The following is a 15,466-nucleotide window of genomic DNA, read 5'->3' as shown; positions in this document are numbered from 1 at the left end:
TGCAACGCTTATGCTGACGATGTTGCCATATTTCCATCATTTTTCAATTATTCCAACTAGTCGATTCGATTTAACCATGGAGATGCTCAATTCAATTAGAAGCGACGACGCGATTCGCAGTGAGCACTCCAGCAACTCTACCTCGTTCAATGAAAGCTCAAGCAGCTCTTGCCGAAGCAGCTCAAGCACAAGCAACTCCTCGTCATCCAATGAAAGCTCAGGCAGCTCAAGTTCAAGAAGCACAATCAGCTCAAGCTCAAATAGTTCGGTCTCCATGCAAAAGTAAGTTGTTCTTTATTTTACTGAACGGTTTTACTAATTTTGGCGAAAAAAAAACTAACTATTGCCTTTTTTGCTCGCTTTTTTTTCGAAAAATGGGCAGAATGAATGTTTTTCCAAAAACAGAGAAATCTACAACCCTGTTAGGCAGATATGGCGTGTAGGCACCTAAATAGTAATGAGTTAGGAGCATAGGTAGGCATGTAGGTAGACATGAAAAGTAGAGAAACTTTTCCATTAAACATTTTTCTGTACAGAGTATCGGATTATTATTTTCCTGTAGTAATTCTAATTTTTATTTTAGATTCTCACCAAAAGCTCAAACTATTCTCACGGAGCCACGCGTTTTGAGAGGATGCATACTCTTCCAAATTTTGCGAGGAAATGCGTTGAAGCATACGAAGAACTGTGCAAATCATTTGGGGATAACTTTATGGAGTATCGCCGCTTTGACTACTGGTATTGGGGATTAACTAATGGTAGTCTCAACTTGGATTCTGCGGACAAGTATGTGGTTTTTCCGTAAAGCATATTTTCAGAGTGACTTTTACAGATTTGATGCGTCTAAAGCGAAGGAATTTACTGATCTAGACAACGATCTCCAAACAATGGTTCTTGATAAACCGGATCCGATTGATCGGTGAGATTTGATTGAATTTTCAAGGGGCGAGCATGTTTACAGTTGTCTTAGTTATCAACATTTACCAAGTTAACGAGAAATTGTTTCGGATGCCCTTGGTCCTCCAGTATGCTTAGGTAGGCACGTAGGAATGATGAGAATAGGCAGGTGGGAACATAGGATGCTGCCCGATACTGCTCACCAATTTTCGAAATAATTTCTGAAAAATCTATTCTAATTTATTAATACAAAAAATATCAATTGTTTCAAAAAGTCCCATTCCTAGAACGTCTTCTTCCAGGAGTAAACTGTTGAGCCATTCACATTTCCACCCTGTGATAGTTTTTCTGTAAACACATATATCTTTCAGATTATCCGCATGTGGAGTCTCTCATCAATTTCATTCTACAGTTGAAAATCAACGATCTAATCTAACGGAATTTAATATGTTATTTAGAAACGAAATAATTCATTTGTATACAAACGATGATTTGGTGATATATCGGAAGTGGCTCAACGAATATCATATGGATGGATGTCGTGGAATTCTTTGTTGAGAACAAAATGCCATTGGAGGTTGTCACGAATGATTTGTCAGCGCTTTTGAATGACCAAAGATTAACCTTGAATGAATTTGAAGTCTTATTCGTGGACTGTCAGAAAAAAGCAGTTGATACCATTGAATCAGTTCTTAATCAGATTGGAAGCTTGTCGGCAAAATGGGTTTCAATCAAAGGCGCTTCCCCCGTCAAAACCGCCAAACTTCTACAACGCTTCGAAACTGGTGCTCTGAAGAAGTTAAACATTTGTATTGATTGGTCCTATGAAGAGTCCGTTGAACATCTGGTCGGTCTTGAGCAATGGAAAGCCGTGAAAACTCTTTATTTGTATTCTGACTTCTATGGGTTCATCAAGCATCTCAGACACCTAAATACATTGATTGTTGACTGTGTGGGCGAAACTTTATCGAACAAAGATATTTCGAAATTTCGAGATGAAAGTTTCCTTTAGAGTTACCAATACACCTTTATACGTTTTCAGGAAGTTCTGATAAAATCGGTTCATTTGCAATATTGTGAATTTAAAAACATTAACTATTGTGGGAGAAAGTTTGTGAGACTGTTCGATTGGTGGTCGTCCTCAAGAAATTCATCTGATTCATTCATTTATCGAACGCCCAACGGTAGATTCTTGATTCGCTGGCTGGAGAATGGTTTCCGGATCGAAAAATGCTGAATGTATAAAATATTGAACTCGTGAACATTATGATTAATAAAGTTTCTACTAGAAATTTTTTTTTTGAGCGAAATATAGTCGTTTTCTTCTTATTCACAATTATATGTTAGCATCTTTCAGGCTCTCTGAATTTTTTATTCAGAGAAAAAACTGCAATCGACATTGCTGGAGTTGGTGAACCCCAACAGTTCTGTCAACAGTCCTTTTTTTCCACTCCGGAGCTCGGGGAGACTGTGAGTAGAAGTCGAATATTGGGGAAGTAACGGGAAACCGATTGCCTACCTCCGTGCCTACTCTAGTAGACAATTTTAGTTCACTTTTGTACTTCCGAATAAATTATAAACTTCTACTTTCATGGGAGGCGGGCGCGGTTTCAGGGTAAAAGCTCTGGATTAAAGTTCAATCGGAAATATTTTACGAAATGTTGGAAATTTCGAAATTGAGCTAGAAGTCCCAACTTTGTGTTTCGTGTTTTAGTCAGATTTTAACGAAAAATATTGGTAACGTTAAAGACGTGATTTTTATAGACTTGAATCGATTTTTGTTTGATTTTTCTTTCCTCGATTTTACTGTATTTTATTGAGTTTTTAGTATATTTTAGGTTATTTATTAATTATTCTCGATTTTATTGCCTTTTCAATCGTTTTCTCGTTTTTAATAATAAAATTGATGTTATCAATTAAAATAATGACATTACATGACAGCCTAGGTATGTTTTTAATTGGAAATCTGTACCCTAGAGACTTTGAAATAATCTACGTTCCGCTATTCAAGGTACCTGAGGAGCCACTTGTTTTGCATATCAGCTTTCATCTAAATCGCTTCATTTAAACAATTTGTCTTAAAAATGAGTAACTTTGCTGTACACCTTGTGCAGTATGTTGGGTTTTTTTTAGCACAATTCACAAATGCATTGCTTTTATGTATAATTGCAAACAAAGCAAAAAAATTATTTGGCGGATATCGTTACGTCATGATTGTTTTTGTCATTTATTCACTTATATATTCATGGATAGAGATTGCTGCAACACCTGTGAGTTTCAATTTCCATAAGTCAAATAACAACAAATTTTAAGCTTATGTATGGACACCGGTCCATGATTATTATAATGGTGGGCAGCAGTCTGAGATATGAGGATTTGGCTGGGACATTTATCATATGTCTGTTCTGTGCGGCGTATTCTTTGATGACTGCACTATTGGCAACACAGTTCTTCTATAGATACATTGTAGTTTGCAGGTCTGTATATTTCGTTTTACAATTCCTATAAATTTTTAAACGTAAAAGCTTTGGGAGAGTTCAGAAGTTTTATAAATTGAGAGACTGTTTTCTGCAACGCTAAACAGTCTTTTTTACAATTCAGACCACAGTTCCTTCATCACATTAAAGGCTACAAACTTTGTTTCATATTCTTACCAGGTGTCGTCATATTCTTTTTATGGTATTTAAACGTTCATTTTGGAATGAAGAAAACTCTAGAAAAAGCAAAATTTTCACAAGAAGTTATTTTGAAAAATTGCGAAGAAGATACATTCCAAATCGTATTCGTTGCATTGCAATATTGGGAAGATGATCTCAATGGTAAATCACATTTTCGAATAATTGATTTTTTGAGTTATTTGGGATTTCTTTTAATGATTGCATTATGCTTTCTCACTATTATTTTTTGTGCTCTGAAAATATACTTCAAATTAAAAGAAGATATACATTCAATGAGTGAAAGGACCAAAGAACTTAATCGGCAGCTAATGATGACTTTGACATTTCAAGTAAGATATTTTGTCTTTTAAAAACTTTTAATTAAAAGTCTTTGCAGACCATTTTTCCATTCTTCACAATGTACAGCACAGTTGGAGCAATTCTAACTCTTCCCATATTTGAAATAGAATTGGGAAAACTTGCGAGTGTTACTGGAATGCTATCTGGCATTTACCCAGCAATTGAGCCTGTTTTTGCAATATTTTTTGTAAAGGAGTTCCGAAATTTTGTGCTATGTTAGGACTTTGAATTTTATCAGTTTTTGAAGTGAACATTTTTTCAGGTAAGAAACATTTTGTTGCGAATGTTATCCCATTACAACATTTGCCTGTTCCTCGAAACTCTTTGATGACGGCACATGCTTCATTGCAAAATTTGTCAATTCCTTGAAGATACTATCAATGCTTCCACGTGTTTATTGATTCATAGACCCCAATTAATACAGTTAAATTTTAACTCGGATTATTCTTCATAAAAACATTTATTTTAATGTTTCAATCAACGTAAAAAAATAAAACTCATAAATACTGTTTGTACTTTTGTGGACATAAATCACATGTTTATTTTATAAACGGAAGGATGTGGGGAATTATACTATTGAAGTATCTCGGACGAAAATGTATATCATAAAAACTATAGAAACAATAATATTTCTTAACATCATAATGTTTAGTTGGAAATTCACTCTCTTGAGATTTCTCTGTATCGCTGATGAGGTTTTCTGATTGTAAGTAGTTAAAGGGTTTGTCAATTTCACGCACATCAGAACGAGGGAATCTAACATTTAATTTGAGATTCTTAGAAATATAGATTGATGTCAGAAAAATACTATGTAGTAAGATGAGTTGGGGAAACTTGAGAATGCAATGTTTTCAAATGTTCATCATGCAATTAAATCTGTTTTTTGCAATTTTTGCAGGAGTTTAGCAACGGTGTTTTGCCGTTTTACATAGTTGATCTGACTTGAGAAATATTGCTGACTTTATTTTGGTAATTGCCGCAACCTTAAATTGTAATAAAACATGTGTCTCATTGATATCAATTACGAAATACTGTTTTTCTGAAATCTTTCACGAAATATATTGCAAATAAAGGTTCTACAGCAGGATAAATGCCTGCCAGTGAACCAGGTATATTTGCCAGCTTGCCCAGTTCAATTTCAAATAAAGGTAACGTCAACACAACACCAACAGTTATGTACATCATGAAAAATGGGAATATTGTCTGAACTTTCAATAGAAACTGTGAGAGCGAAAATATTACCCATATGCAAAAGTTTGAAAGTGTTCTCAGAAACGGCACATGGTCTCGATACAGTGTGTTTTGTTACATTAAGTATGTGTTTTTAAATTTATTTAAATTTACTCAACAAAATATGTGACTTTTATTCAATTGCGTATTTTATTAAAATCTGTTGAAAAATCAATGAAAATTTCTCGGCAACGAGGGATTAAAAAAAAATTGTCGTGCCAAGCCCGAGTACCGTGTTCTTGGAGCAAAACCCCCAAAATTTCACATCTGGATGATAACTTACTTGAAAAATCATTGTTTTAAGCAGTTGCTTATTCATTTCTTTAGTTTTTTCACTCATATATTGTTGTTGTCTCTTCTGTTTCATCATAATTTGTGAAGTGCAAAAACAAATTGTTGAAAAACATATGAAAATTATAAGCGAACAAATCAAATAGCTGATTGCATCAAAAATGCGAAATATATATTTTCCATTTGAGTCAACACTCCAAAGCTGCAATGCGACAAACGCAGTTTTTGAGGTATTTTCTCCATAAAACTCCATAACAACTTTCCTTGAATATTCAACTTTATCATCTGTATTGCTCATGCCTAACAATAGGGAAAAATACCAAACAAAAAATAAGATAATAGTTGGAACAAAGAGTAAACACAACTTCGAACCATTTAGCTTACAAAGATGCTCTGGCCTAAATTTATTTCAATATTTGAAGATGTCATTTTTAAATTTATTGAGATTTTTTTTAGTAATTGAAACATTGTTAATTATAACGTATAAAAGTTGAACACTTACTTGCAAATGACTAGATATCGGTAGAAAAATTGAGTGGCAAGTAAAGAAATCAGTACAGAGTACGACGCACCATAGAGACACATTAGATGAAATCCCCATGTCAATGAGTGTCTGAGAAAACTTCCATTCATAAGAATGAACAGTGAACGATAACCATGCATAAGCTGAAAAGTCAAAGGTTTCATGTACTATTAAAATTTGAGGATTTTGAATACTATTCTTGGATGCAGTTCCCCATTGGGTTTTTTTCTAAAATCTAAAAAAAATTTAGAATGTATTATTATAACATTCGGTCGTGTTCGACTATTATTAGTGTAACTAAACTAAATCCGAAATAAATATTTTTCTCATTTGATGCGATCTGCACTTTCAGAACTTACCGGCAGGGACATCATCTCAACCCATGTAAATATTATTGAATTTATCGTGAAAATTGTCATTACGTAGCAATATTGTCCAAACATTTTGTATGCTTTTTTTACAATAAGTATTAAAAGTATAAGGTTTGTAATCTGTGCAGACGGAAATCCAACGTATTGCGAAACATGTACGCTGCTCATTACGTGCAAATAAAAGTATTTGTAAGCCCTGAAACTAGATAATATTCAACCGCAAATTATATTAAGGTTAGTTAAATGTCAAAAAGTATTAAATTAGGAAATATTTTTATGTCGTTTTAACAAATGCAGAAAAAATGAATAAATACAATTGTGTGTCTCAAGTCTGATAATACGTGTATATAACTATGATTAAGAAATAAATAATATGTATGATTAAGAATAAATTGTCGGGTTTGCCCGTTTTTCGATGCAGCTGAGCTACAGTAAGCTGCACCGACAACCACCCACCAATATTGCAAGGATTCGACAGTAATTTTTCGCAATTTGTTATTTTTATCAATTGTTTTATCATTTTATCCGGTGTATATTTTTATGTTTTAATTTTGTTTTATCCTCCCCACCCCTTTAACTGTTACGTATATTGATTTTTCTTGAGTTTTAGGATTCTCTTTATTAATTTCTTCATCTCTCTCACCCTAGTAGGTTCCCAAAGTAGATTTTTGTAAGAAATTTTATTGTTTCCCCGTATGGTAGTAGCTGAGCCATTTCTTTGTGTGTCCCGGGTTCAGGGAGGCGGAGCTCGAAAAAGCCGGAGATGTCGGGTTTGCCCGTTTTTCTTCTTATTTTTCATCAAAAAAGCAAGCTCTTTTGTCATTCTGACATGCCTAGAAACTCTGAATTCCCGCTTAACAAGTTTCGCGCCTTGCGCTCTTGTTGACGCACTTTCCGTGCCTTGCGCACATGGCGACGCGAATCCTTTAATTGTCATCACTTCGCTCGGAGAACGAGTTAAGAAGAGGTCGTGCCGTGAGGCTCGACACTATTTTGTTGTTTTTGTTTAAGGTTTTAGGTTTTTTGGAGACTTTGGTGTCTCATATTGTGTTTTACACTGTGTTTTAGTGTCTTTTGGAGTCAATCTCCACACTTTTGGTCTCAATAAAAGACGTGAGTGAGATATAAAACCTGTGTTTTTGTTCTTTTCTTCTAGTTTTCAGGTATATTTTTGTCTTATTATCCAGGTATTGAATAGTCAATTCCTGACTAATAATTATAAGATTTATGATTAATTAATATCTATGATTAATTAATATCCTATTTCTTTAAATTATAGCTCTATGGACTTCCTAACTATTGCCTCAATTTTTTGCTTCTCCAATTGAAAATCAGTAGATAAACAAATAAATCCATCGTAGTTCTTGATAACCGGATTGATGAATTTTATAGTATCCTAAAAATGTATTTAATCAAAGGTTTGAGTAAGAACTTTACAGTACCTGCATTGGAAAGCGTACAGCTTTCTCCACAGCACTGCTAAGTCTTGGAGCAATGAAAGTTTTCGAGAGGGGAGAGAGTCTGGCAATTGATGATTCATCAATTCCACGTACAGCAGAACGATGAAGTCGGACATTAAATCTGAAACTAATAACAATTTAAACTCGAAATATAAATAATGGAAATGATTTTATCTCACCTGTTCAAGTTCATATGAGCATTAAGACTCTCGGTGGTTGGAGCAAATGTGATATCTGCCTGCCCATTAATTGAAAATACTAAAATTTGTGAACGATTGTTCAAATGAGCTGGATCATCTGGAATGGCATATGTGAGAATCCGATCTGAATTGTTTTTTTTTAATTATCGTGATATGGCTTTCTTACTCTTAATATCAACAGTCATTCCGTCTCTATTGAACATAACATAAGGAAGTCCATGTGGCAAAATAGCAAATGAAACAGTTGAATCAGGATAGAGCTAAAATATAGTTGTTTGTGAAAAATTGTTATTTTTATTAAATTATTGAAACTCAAGTTCATTTTTGAGTTACTCACATGTCTAATTTCTGGAATCAAGTATCCAACACAGACATATGTTTGATGCTTTTTCGTTGGGCACTGCGTGGACACAAAACTTTTCATTTCGTTCGGCAAGTTGCTCTCATCAATCTTCAGTGCTAGCCGATTATCCTGATATGCTTGATAGAGCATACTGTTTAAAAGATGATCCGAGACGTAAAAGTGAGCCATATGATCAGATAAAGGCTCTCTGTACATTTGTTCCATTAGTCTTGGAAAGAATGGAGTTGTCTCGGAGAGAGATTCAAAATGGATTTCTCCTAAATTAAGATAATAATTTATTTGAATAATTGAATGCCACTCACCCCACCTTGATGATTAGTTTCAATATAATCCATTGTTATCAGTGGCTGAGTAATCATTCGATTGTCTACATACATTCCTTTTGCCAAATGAGAGATGAACCTTTAAATTTCCAGTTCAATACTGACTATCTCGGCAAATCTCTCGTCCTGGAGCGCGGACGGGGCGCGACTAGATCACGGGTTCGCGCTCCAGTCACCCTTTTTTTCGCGCTCCAATCGCGTTTGCTCCGCGCGCATTCCGAATTTGAAAAATTCTTACGAAATTTTATGGGACGCGATCAGAGCGCCAACGAGGCGCGGAAGGAGCGCGCAAAAACGTGTGACTGGAGTGCGAACCCGTAATCTAGTCGCGCCCCGTTCGCGCTCCAGGAGGAGCGATTTGCGGAGTAGATTCATGTTTTTGGATTTCGCTGATTATTATTCCACACGCGAGCTTGACCCCCGTGAAATACATATTTATACTATAAGTACAATACTTACATATTCATTACATCCTTCTCAACATTACTAGCTTTTGGGAAGTAGTCCTCCAGATCAATCTTCGTGATAAATTCAAATAGTTTTGAAATATTTTTCTCAATTAAATTCTGAAGACGACTACAAAACATTTCAGGAATACGTTGACGAACAGAATCATTAATCATTGGCTGAAAATAAAGAGAGGACATCACATCTACAAACAAATATATGTCACACCTCAAAAGTTTTCACAAATATACTCATTGGACCTGTCGGGTTCAAAACTATGTGGCTGTTTCCAATTAAAGCTGAGCAGTTTCTTACCTGAAAAATCATATTTTCAAGTAATTTAATAGTTGAATGTTACTCACTACTGCATTCATTTTCCCAGTAACATCTGTTAAAAGTTCAGTTGTAAGAGCTACCGTCATTCCGGTTATTTGTCCAACTAAACTTCCTTCAACTACAATTGGAACTGCATTTGCAGTAAATTCGGAACCCAATCTAAACGTTTGCCAATAATAATTTCTTACATGATCTTTGTATTCACGTACCCAATATCCAGATTTTCCAATCCCAAGACTATATGCCGCGGTGGCAAAAAGTTGAGAACCGACACCTGCAAAAAATATTGCATTTATCAAGCTTATCAGTTGATAATTCATATCACAAATACCTACGCCTAGCAAAAAAGGGAAATTACGCAAGTGAAAAAAGTGAGATACAGGTGATAGCGACCGGTTATTCAAGAAAGAAAAAACACCTGAGGAGCGCGGTAGTTTTTGACGTGCATTTTCTTCAGATTCACGATTCCATTGATCCCGATCTGAGAGAATGGCATTGATGTTGAGTAGTCCTGAGAATGAAATATAGGCATTGAAAGTGTCAATGAAAATGGAAAAAATTCGGATGTGGGATATTGTTCTTTTTTTTTAATGCCAAACTTTTTACTCAAATGGTGAATCTTATACCTTCAGTTGGGAAATATAATCGTTGAATATTTGAATTCCGACCGTTTTTATATGATTCGCTCCTTTTTTCGTCAAACGTATCCGAACTCCAGGATTACCTGAAGAATTAGATTTTTTTGAAATATGTTGCCTTCAATTGAATTAAATTTTCATTTTTTTTCGCGAGTTAGATAAGACGTTTTGAAAAAAATTACATGAGCCTTTGAATCTTTTGAAAATTCTTTGTGACTAACTTTATATTCTTTGGCAATCTAGATTTAAGAAAAGATGGAAAATATTTTGATTTGAGTATGCTACAGTTTTTATTCAATAGAATTCTACCTATTTTAAGCTTTGAAAAGTTTTCTCACCTGGATACCTATACCACTCCTTTTGCACATTTAACTGTCTTATTGAGACTACACAATGTATAATTGAGAACCAGACAATTAAATAAGAAAAAAGTTGCATTATACTTGAGAAACCGAAGTGAATTGGGTCAAACTAACAGGAGAAGCCGATGATTCCAATAGTCACCTCTTCTACATCTTCCCTCAATCTTTTCATCTCTGCGTCTTATCATCTCATCGACTCATCAACTCGTTTGTTCTGTGAGAATATGAGGAGGAAAACGGCACGGTGAGGAGGTGAAGATTACGAATGCATACCTGATTTCATTGTTAAGTTTACATTGGCGCGCACATGGTCAATCCGGACAATGAGTGACCATGGCAGAAATGAATCACCCGTAACGTTTTTACGATTTCTGTATAAGGGATCCAAGAGGGATTCGGTAAAACATAGTACAATATATGTCAACAAATCACAAATGTGTAAGATGTACTTTTATGTATCAGTACAGGAAATCACAGTGCATTCATTTTTCTGATAGTAATATATTTTTAAAAAAGAGTATTGTTAATGTGAAAATTACTGAAAAATGTACAAAACCATTTAAAAAATAATTCCAGTAACAGAGAAAAATTCGCTTACAAATTCTTTAAAATTTTAATTGCCACGATCTTTTTAAACTTTCTAGAAATGTATTTTTTCGACAAATAAGACAAATAAACGAGTAAATATATAGGAAGTTAAAAAATGAAGACACAAATATTTTCCGACTGTGAGTCTAAATCATATTCTCTGATAACAAACTCATATGTCATCAAAGGAGAGTATTTAACATAAGCTCGAACAAAACTCCAAACACTTGTTTTAAAATCATGTTCCTTCGTCAACCACACACATTCAGCTTAAGCATGTTACCGGTACGGTACATTTCAAACATTCAAATTGCTAGAAACCTACACAACTGAAAAGTGAGCAGATTCTAAGGTGTTTGTAGAATCTGTGAGCGTTCTGAATTTAAAAAATCATTTATTATTCATTTGCTGATGGCTGAATAAAGCACATAGAAGTGTAAACTTTTCCAGTTGATGTCTTTGCATGTGGCCCAAGTTTGCTGTGTACTACCCAGCACCATGTTTTGTCTCCGTCCTTAAAATATGTTTTTGGGAATTGAAATTTACGAAAATGAATTATACATGGATCGGCACTTCTCTGGCTACTGTTGGCAATCTTCCAGACACCATTCAAATAAATTTTAAAGTTTCTACCAAAACGTTCTTAAGATATAGCTGAAAATGAAATTCACCTATTGTTAACTGCAAAAATTTTCTGAAATATGAAAACCAAACTGATTAAATTTTTGCAACACCGTGGCAATATTACGGCGAAAACTTATAAACTTATTTGCGAAGTTTTAAAAAAGTTTTTAATTGTTCTCATTGAACTGCTATCAAATTTTGGCACAAAAATTAGTACCGGAACAAATATATAATATGTAGAACATTGTTTTCTTTTTTTGAAAATATTGTCGTTTTTAATTCAAAGTTTTGAAGAAGACTGCACTAATTTTTAGGGAAAAGGCTGGAATAACATACGAAAGGTTCATTTTATAGAATTACCGCGCACACCTAATTCTGAGTAACAACTGAAACAAACTAACCGAGTAAACTCGTGCCGTATTCACAGTGTTCATATAGCCAACCTAAAAGTTTGAGAAGTGTGATAAATCATATCGTTTGCGGTAACCTGTTTAGAAATTTGTTTAGAGTCATCCACACTATATCGTTGAACTCGAGATTTGACGAATGATTCCTAAAATTTGTAGAGATTTTTAAGATCTGTGAAATTGTACTTTTGTGTCATTTTTAGATGTAAGTAAAACTTAATAAAAAACGGAACGCCTGTAAAATGTCAAATCGATGTAATATTGTCTGTTTCTTCAGAGACAATTTTGGTCTTATTTCATTTGTATCTAAAACCTTTTTTTAGCCTACAACAATCTTAAGTACTGAATAAACTATTTGTTCCTTCTCTAAGTTGAAAAATAATATTTCTACCAGTTTTAGTACTTTTCCTTTCTTGTTACCTGACACTTCTGGGGAAAAATGATGCTGCTCAAATCTTTTAACAGAATTTTAAAATGAATTTTTGTAGACATCTAGGATATTTTATCCATCATAAAAATGTTGTGTTTCTGACATTGCTTACTAACAAATTTTTTAAAATTGACTAGTTTAAAAAACTCACTTGGTTTGTTACGGTCGTTCCCATTTCATCCTTTGGCCAAAGTCTCTCCCACTGAAAAAAAAACCCAAAGTAATTTTAGCATCATTGAAATTTTCTAGTGCATTTTTGCTAAGCTACGACGATAAAAGTTTAAACAAACACATGTTTGAAAAGTGTTTGAGCAATTTCCTTCAAAAAAAAGTTTAGAATTGGAAATGTTTCTTATCTAAAAATTAAGTTCTTAATTTAACTAATGCGCCTCAAATTTGAATACCTTGGTTCTAAATTCAGCAACTGGAAAAACAAGCTTTGATGTGACAACAACATCTCCAATTGATTTCTTCGATTTTTGAGACATGTTGCTCTAGCACAAAAAGACTCACTTTTGTAACTTCAGTTCTCTTTTATACTTTATGCGTCATTTCGAACAAAAAGTCGAACATCTAAAGGGAATATGTTGCATGTTTTTATTACGTTTTCTATTGTTTTTTATGTGTCCCTTTTCATGCTTCATGTGTGTCTGCCAAAAGAGTTGATGATGACGTGGCATGGAATGTGAAGCGTCGGACGACGGGAGACCTAATGAGATTTGCTAGTTTGTTGTGATTATTCGTTGGCTATTTCTGCTACAAATGCCAAAAAGACTGTACAGACCAGCCTACACAGTCCGAATCGAGACAACATGACAACGATGGCGACAAAGAAGGGATGAGATAACGGGAACATATAATTAGTGATATGTATCTGACCGTGCAAGGGGGATACCAGTTGAATAACTAGTTTGTTGTCTCTGTGCGCAAAAAGGAAAAAGAAAAATGATAGGTTTTGATTAAATTGATATGATAAGCCGTTTGATAAGGAAACCTCTGGCTGAAACAGAAGTACTCATTTTCAGGTGAAGCAATTTGAAATATTAAAGAGATTGGAATCGGATGAGTTCTGAAACTCTAACTAGGAAATGATTTTTTTTGAAAAAGAAATATGAAAAAGTCACAATCTGAACAAATTGCTAATTGGCAAGAGCAATTTACTGAAGGGTACCACTTGCGGATATTACAGGAAAACAGTATTTTCTGATATGCAAAATTCATTCTTCTTATTATAGAACATTTTATTCTTATCTCATCTTTCCATTCTCTACTGAGCTCCCAGTTGGTCGTTTTACTTTTTTCTGTCATATTTTTTTACGGGGACCTATCTCAAAAAAAACTATTTCAAGCAAAAATAACATTAAAATCAATGCACAAAGCTCATAATCTTATCCTAATCACCTCGTAATTCACCCTTTGCCCTCATTACCTACTCTTCTCGCCTTTTCCTCACATTGTCGCCGCGCTTCACCCACTTCTTTGCAATGTTTTTCCAAAAACCAAAATAGGGTCAGACAGTTGGAACTTGGAATATACAGAGAAAAAAAGAGAGAGAGACGAACGCCAATTGATGGAAAGTTGACAAAAACTGATGAAAGTGAATTGTTATCAAGAAAGTTGTGTGACGGTGACTAGGGAGGCCGGCTATACCAGTAATGCTGGGCGGTACACCACAATCCAAGCATCTTCCAAGTATAAAAGACATCGCATTCAGCTTCAAAACCATCATCACTTGATCCAATCCAGATCAGGGAGATCCACAGCAACAGCAACCGGTTGAATCATGGACTCTTCTGACGGCCGTACCAAGGCCTACAAATTCGTAGCTTATGCTGCCGTCTCATTCTCAATTGTGGCCGTTCTTTCGGTGGTGCTCACACTACCAATGGTCTACAATTATGTGTCCCATGTTCGCCAACAGATGAACCATGAGCTCAGCTTCTGCAAGGTACATTTTATTTTTTCTTATTCTTTGAAATTTATTTTGCAAAACATTTATTTATTCTTATTAATTTTAGGGCTCCGCCAAGGACATCTTTGCGGAAGTCAACTTCATGAAGACTCACTCTGGCCCAGCTGCTCCAGGAAACCGTACCGCCCGTCAATCTGGATACGGTCAGCCAGAGGTCAACCCATCAGCCAACCTTCAATGCGAGGGATGCTGTCTTCCAGGACCACCAGGACCAGCCGGAGTCCCAGGAAAGCCAGGAAAGCCAGGGCGTCCAGGAGCACCAGGACAACCAGGAGTCCCAGGAAAACCACCAACTGCTCCATGTGAGCCAACTACTCCACCACCATGCAAGCCATGCCCACAAGGACCACCCGGACCACCAGGACCCCCAGGAGCCCCAGGAGACCCAGGAGAGGCTGGAACCCCAGGACGCCCAGGAACCGACGCCACCCCAGGACTTCCAGGACCACGTGGACCACCAGGACCACCAGGAGAGGCCGGACAACCAGGACCACAAGGAGATGCTGGAACTCCAGCTCAATCCGAACCACTTACCCCAGGAGCACCAGGAGAGGCAGGAGATGCTGGTAAGTTTCCCGTTGACTCTTGTTCCAAACAATACCTTACAATTTTCTTTGTTTTCAGGACCAGCCGGACCACCAGGACCACCAGGAGCTCCAGGAAACGACGGACCACCAGGACCACCAGGACCAAAGGGATCTCCAGGACCAGACGGACCAGCAGGAGTCGATGGACAAGCTGGACCACCAGGACCACCAGGACAAGCCGGAACTCCAGGAGAGAAGGGAATCTGTCCAAAGTACTGCGCTCTCGATGGAGGAGTCTTCTTCGAGGACGGAACTCGCCGCTAAACGGTGTATTTTTCTCATTAATTGTGCAATCTTCTTTTATTTCTTTTGTATTTCAGATGGTTTGGTTATTGAAAATAAAATTGTGTTCTACAATTCATACTTATAAAACAATACAAATTAAACTTCACTTCGTTT

The 15,466-nt window shown here is 35.7% G+C and overlaps 5 protein-coding genes, 3 non-coding genes and 1 pseudogene across 9 annotated transcripts; 5 read left to right on the top strand and 4 right to left on the bottom strand.

Moving 5' to 3' along the window:
* The first annotated feature begins 76 nt into the window (after nucleotides 1–76).
* fbxa-223 lies at nucleotides 77–1,909 on the top strand (annotated as a pseudogene). The gene is made up of 4 exons: nucleotides 77–282; nucleotides 584–786; nucleotides 833–919; nucleotides 1,269–1,909. Coding segments are annotated over exons 1-4 (1,137 nt in total).
* Nucleotides 1,910–2,981: 1,072 nt separating this feature from the next.
* Nucleotides 2,982–4,283, top strand: str-139 (Serpentine receptor class r-10; the record flags this gene model as incomplete). Its single annotated transcript, NM_072677.3, has 5 exons — nucleotides 2,982–3,167; nucleotides 3,211–3,374; nucleotides 3,499–3,904; nucleotides 3,952–4,129; nucleotides 4,177–4,283. The coding sequence occupies 5 exons, from the start codon at nucleotides 2,982–2,984 to the stop codon at nucleotides 4,281–4,283; spliced, it is 1,041 nt and encodes a 346-aa protein (NP_505078.1).
* A 555-nt stretch (nucleotides 4,284–4,838) lies between these two features.
* str-138 (Serpentine receptor class r-10) lies at nucleotides 4,839–6,497 on the bottom strand (the record flags this gene model as incomplete). Its single annotated transcript, NM_072676.1, has 5 exons — nucleotides 4,839–4,897; nucleotides 4,940–5,117; nucleotides 5,428–5,833; nucleotides 5,938–6,101; nucleotides 6,318–6,497. 5 exons carry the CDS (start codon nucleotides 6,495–6,497, stop codon nucleotides 4,839–4,841), a joined length of 987 nt encoding a protein of 328 aa, NP_505077.1.
* Nucleotides 6,498–7,486: 989 nt separating this feature from the next.
* Nucleotides 7,487–10,726, bottom strand: ZC513.2 (Lipid-binding serum glycoprotein C-terminal domain-containing protein). The gene is made up of 13 exons (NM_001322577.2): nucleotides 10,436–10,726; nucleotides 10,086–10,183; nucleotides 9,878–9,970; nucleotides 9,669–9,733; nucleotides 9,486–9,618; nucleotides 9,352–9,438; nucleotides 9,136–9,302; nucleotides 8,661–8,755; nucleotides 8,327–8,610; nucleotides 8,156–8,249; nucleotides 7,969–8,113; nucleotides 7,772–7,910; nucleotides 7,487–7,725 (listed from the first exon to the last, which is right to left on the bottom strand). The coding sequence occupies exons 1-13, from the start codon at nucleotides 10,533–10,535 to the stop codon at nucleotides 7,603–7,605; spliced, it is 1,623 nt and encodes a 540-aa protein (NP_001309478.1). The 5' UTR covers nucleotides 10,536–10,726; the 3' UTR covers nucleotides 7,487–7,602.
* A 699-nt stretch (nucleotides 10,727–11,425) lies between these two features.
* Nucleotides 11,426–13,003, bottom strand: sth-1 (SpermaTHecal expression). The gene is made up of 5 exons (NM_171489.9): nucleotides 12,913–13,003; nucleotides 12,660–12,710; nucleotides 12,159–12,224; nucleotides 12,073–12,114; nucleotides 11,426–11,561 (listed from the first exon to the last, which is right to left on the bottom strand). The coding sequence occupies exons 1-5, from the start codon at nucleotides 12,994–12,996 to the stop codon at nucleotides 11,445–11,447; spliced, it is 360 nt and encodes a 119-aa protein (NP_741574.1). The 5' UTR covers nucleotides 12,997–13,003; the 3' UTR covers nucleotides 11,426–11,444.
* A 344-nt stretch (nucleotides 13,004–13,347) lies between these two features.
* On the top strand, nucleotides 13,348–13,470 carry ZC513.18. Its single transcript, NR_069059.1, has one exon. It is a non-coding gene; the product is annotated as an Unclassified non-coding RNA ZC513.18 (non-coding RNA).
* A 99-nt stretch (nucleotides 13,471–13,569) lies between these two features.
* ZC513.17 lies at nucleotides 13,570–13,752 on the top strand. The gene has a single exon (NR_069058.1). It is a non-coding gene; the product is annotated as an Unclassified non-coding RNA ZC513.17 (non-coding RNA).
* An 84-nt stretch (nucleotides 13,753–13,836) lies between these two features.
* ZC513.16 lies at nucleotides 13,837–14,100 on the bottom strand. The gene has a single exon (NR_069057.1). It is a non-coding gene; the product is annotated as an Unclassified non-coding RNA ZC513.16 (non-coding RNA).
* A 144-nt stretch (nucleotides 14,101–14,244) lies between these two features.
* On the top strand, nucleotides 14,245–15,453 carry col-43 (Nematode cuticle collagen N-terminal domain-containing protein). Its single transcript, NM_072673.7, has 3 exons — nucleotides 14,245–14,456; nucleotides 14,527–15,046; nucleotides 15,105–15,453. The coding sequence occupies exons 1-3, from the start codon at nucleotides 14,292–14,294 to the stop codon at nucleotides 15,329–15,331; spliced, it is 912 nt and encodes a 303-aa protein (NP_505074.1). The 5' UTR covers nucleotides 14,245–14,291; the 3' UTR covers nucleotides 15,332–15,453.
* Nucleotides 15,454–15,466: the final 13 nt, after the last annotated feature.

Source organism: Caenorhabditis elegans, chromosome V (assembly GCF_000002985.6).
Source record: "Caenorhabditis elegans chromosome V".
Taxonomy (NCBI): Eukaryota; Metazoa; Nematoda; class Chromadorea; order Rhabditida; family Rhabditidae; genus Caenorhabditis; species Caenorhabditis elegans.
Note: the sequence above shows the minus strand (reverse complement) of the source record. Positions and strands in the feature narration are given on the sequence as shown.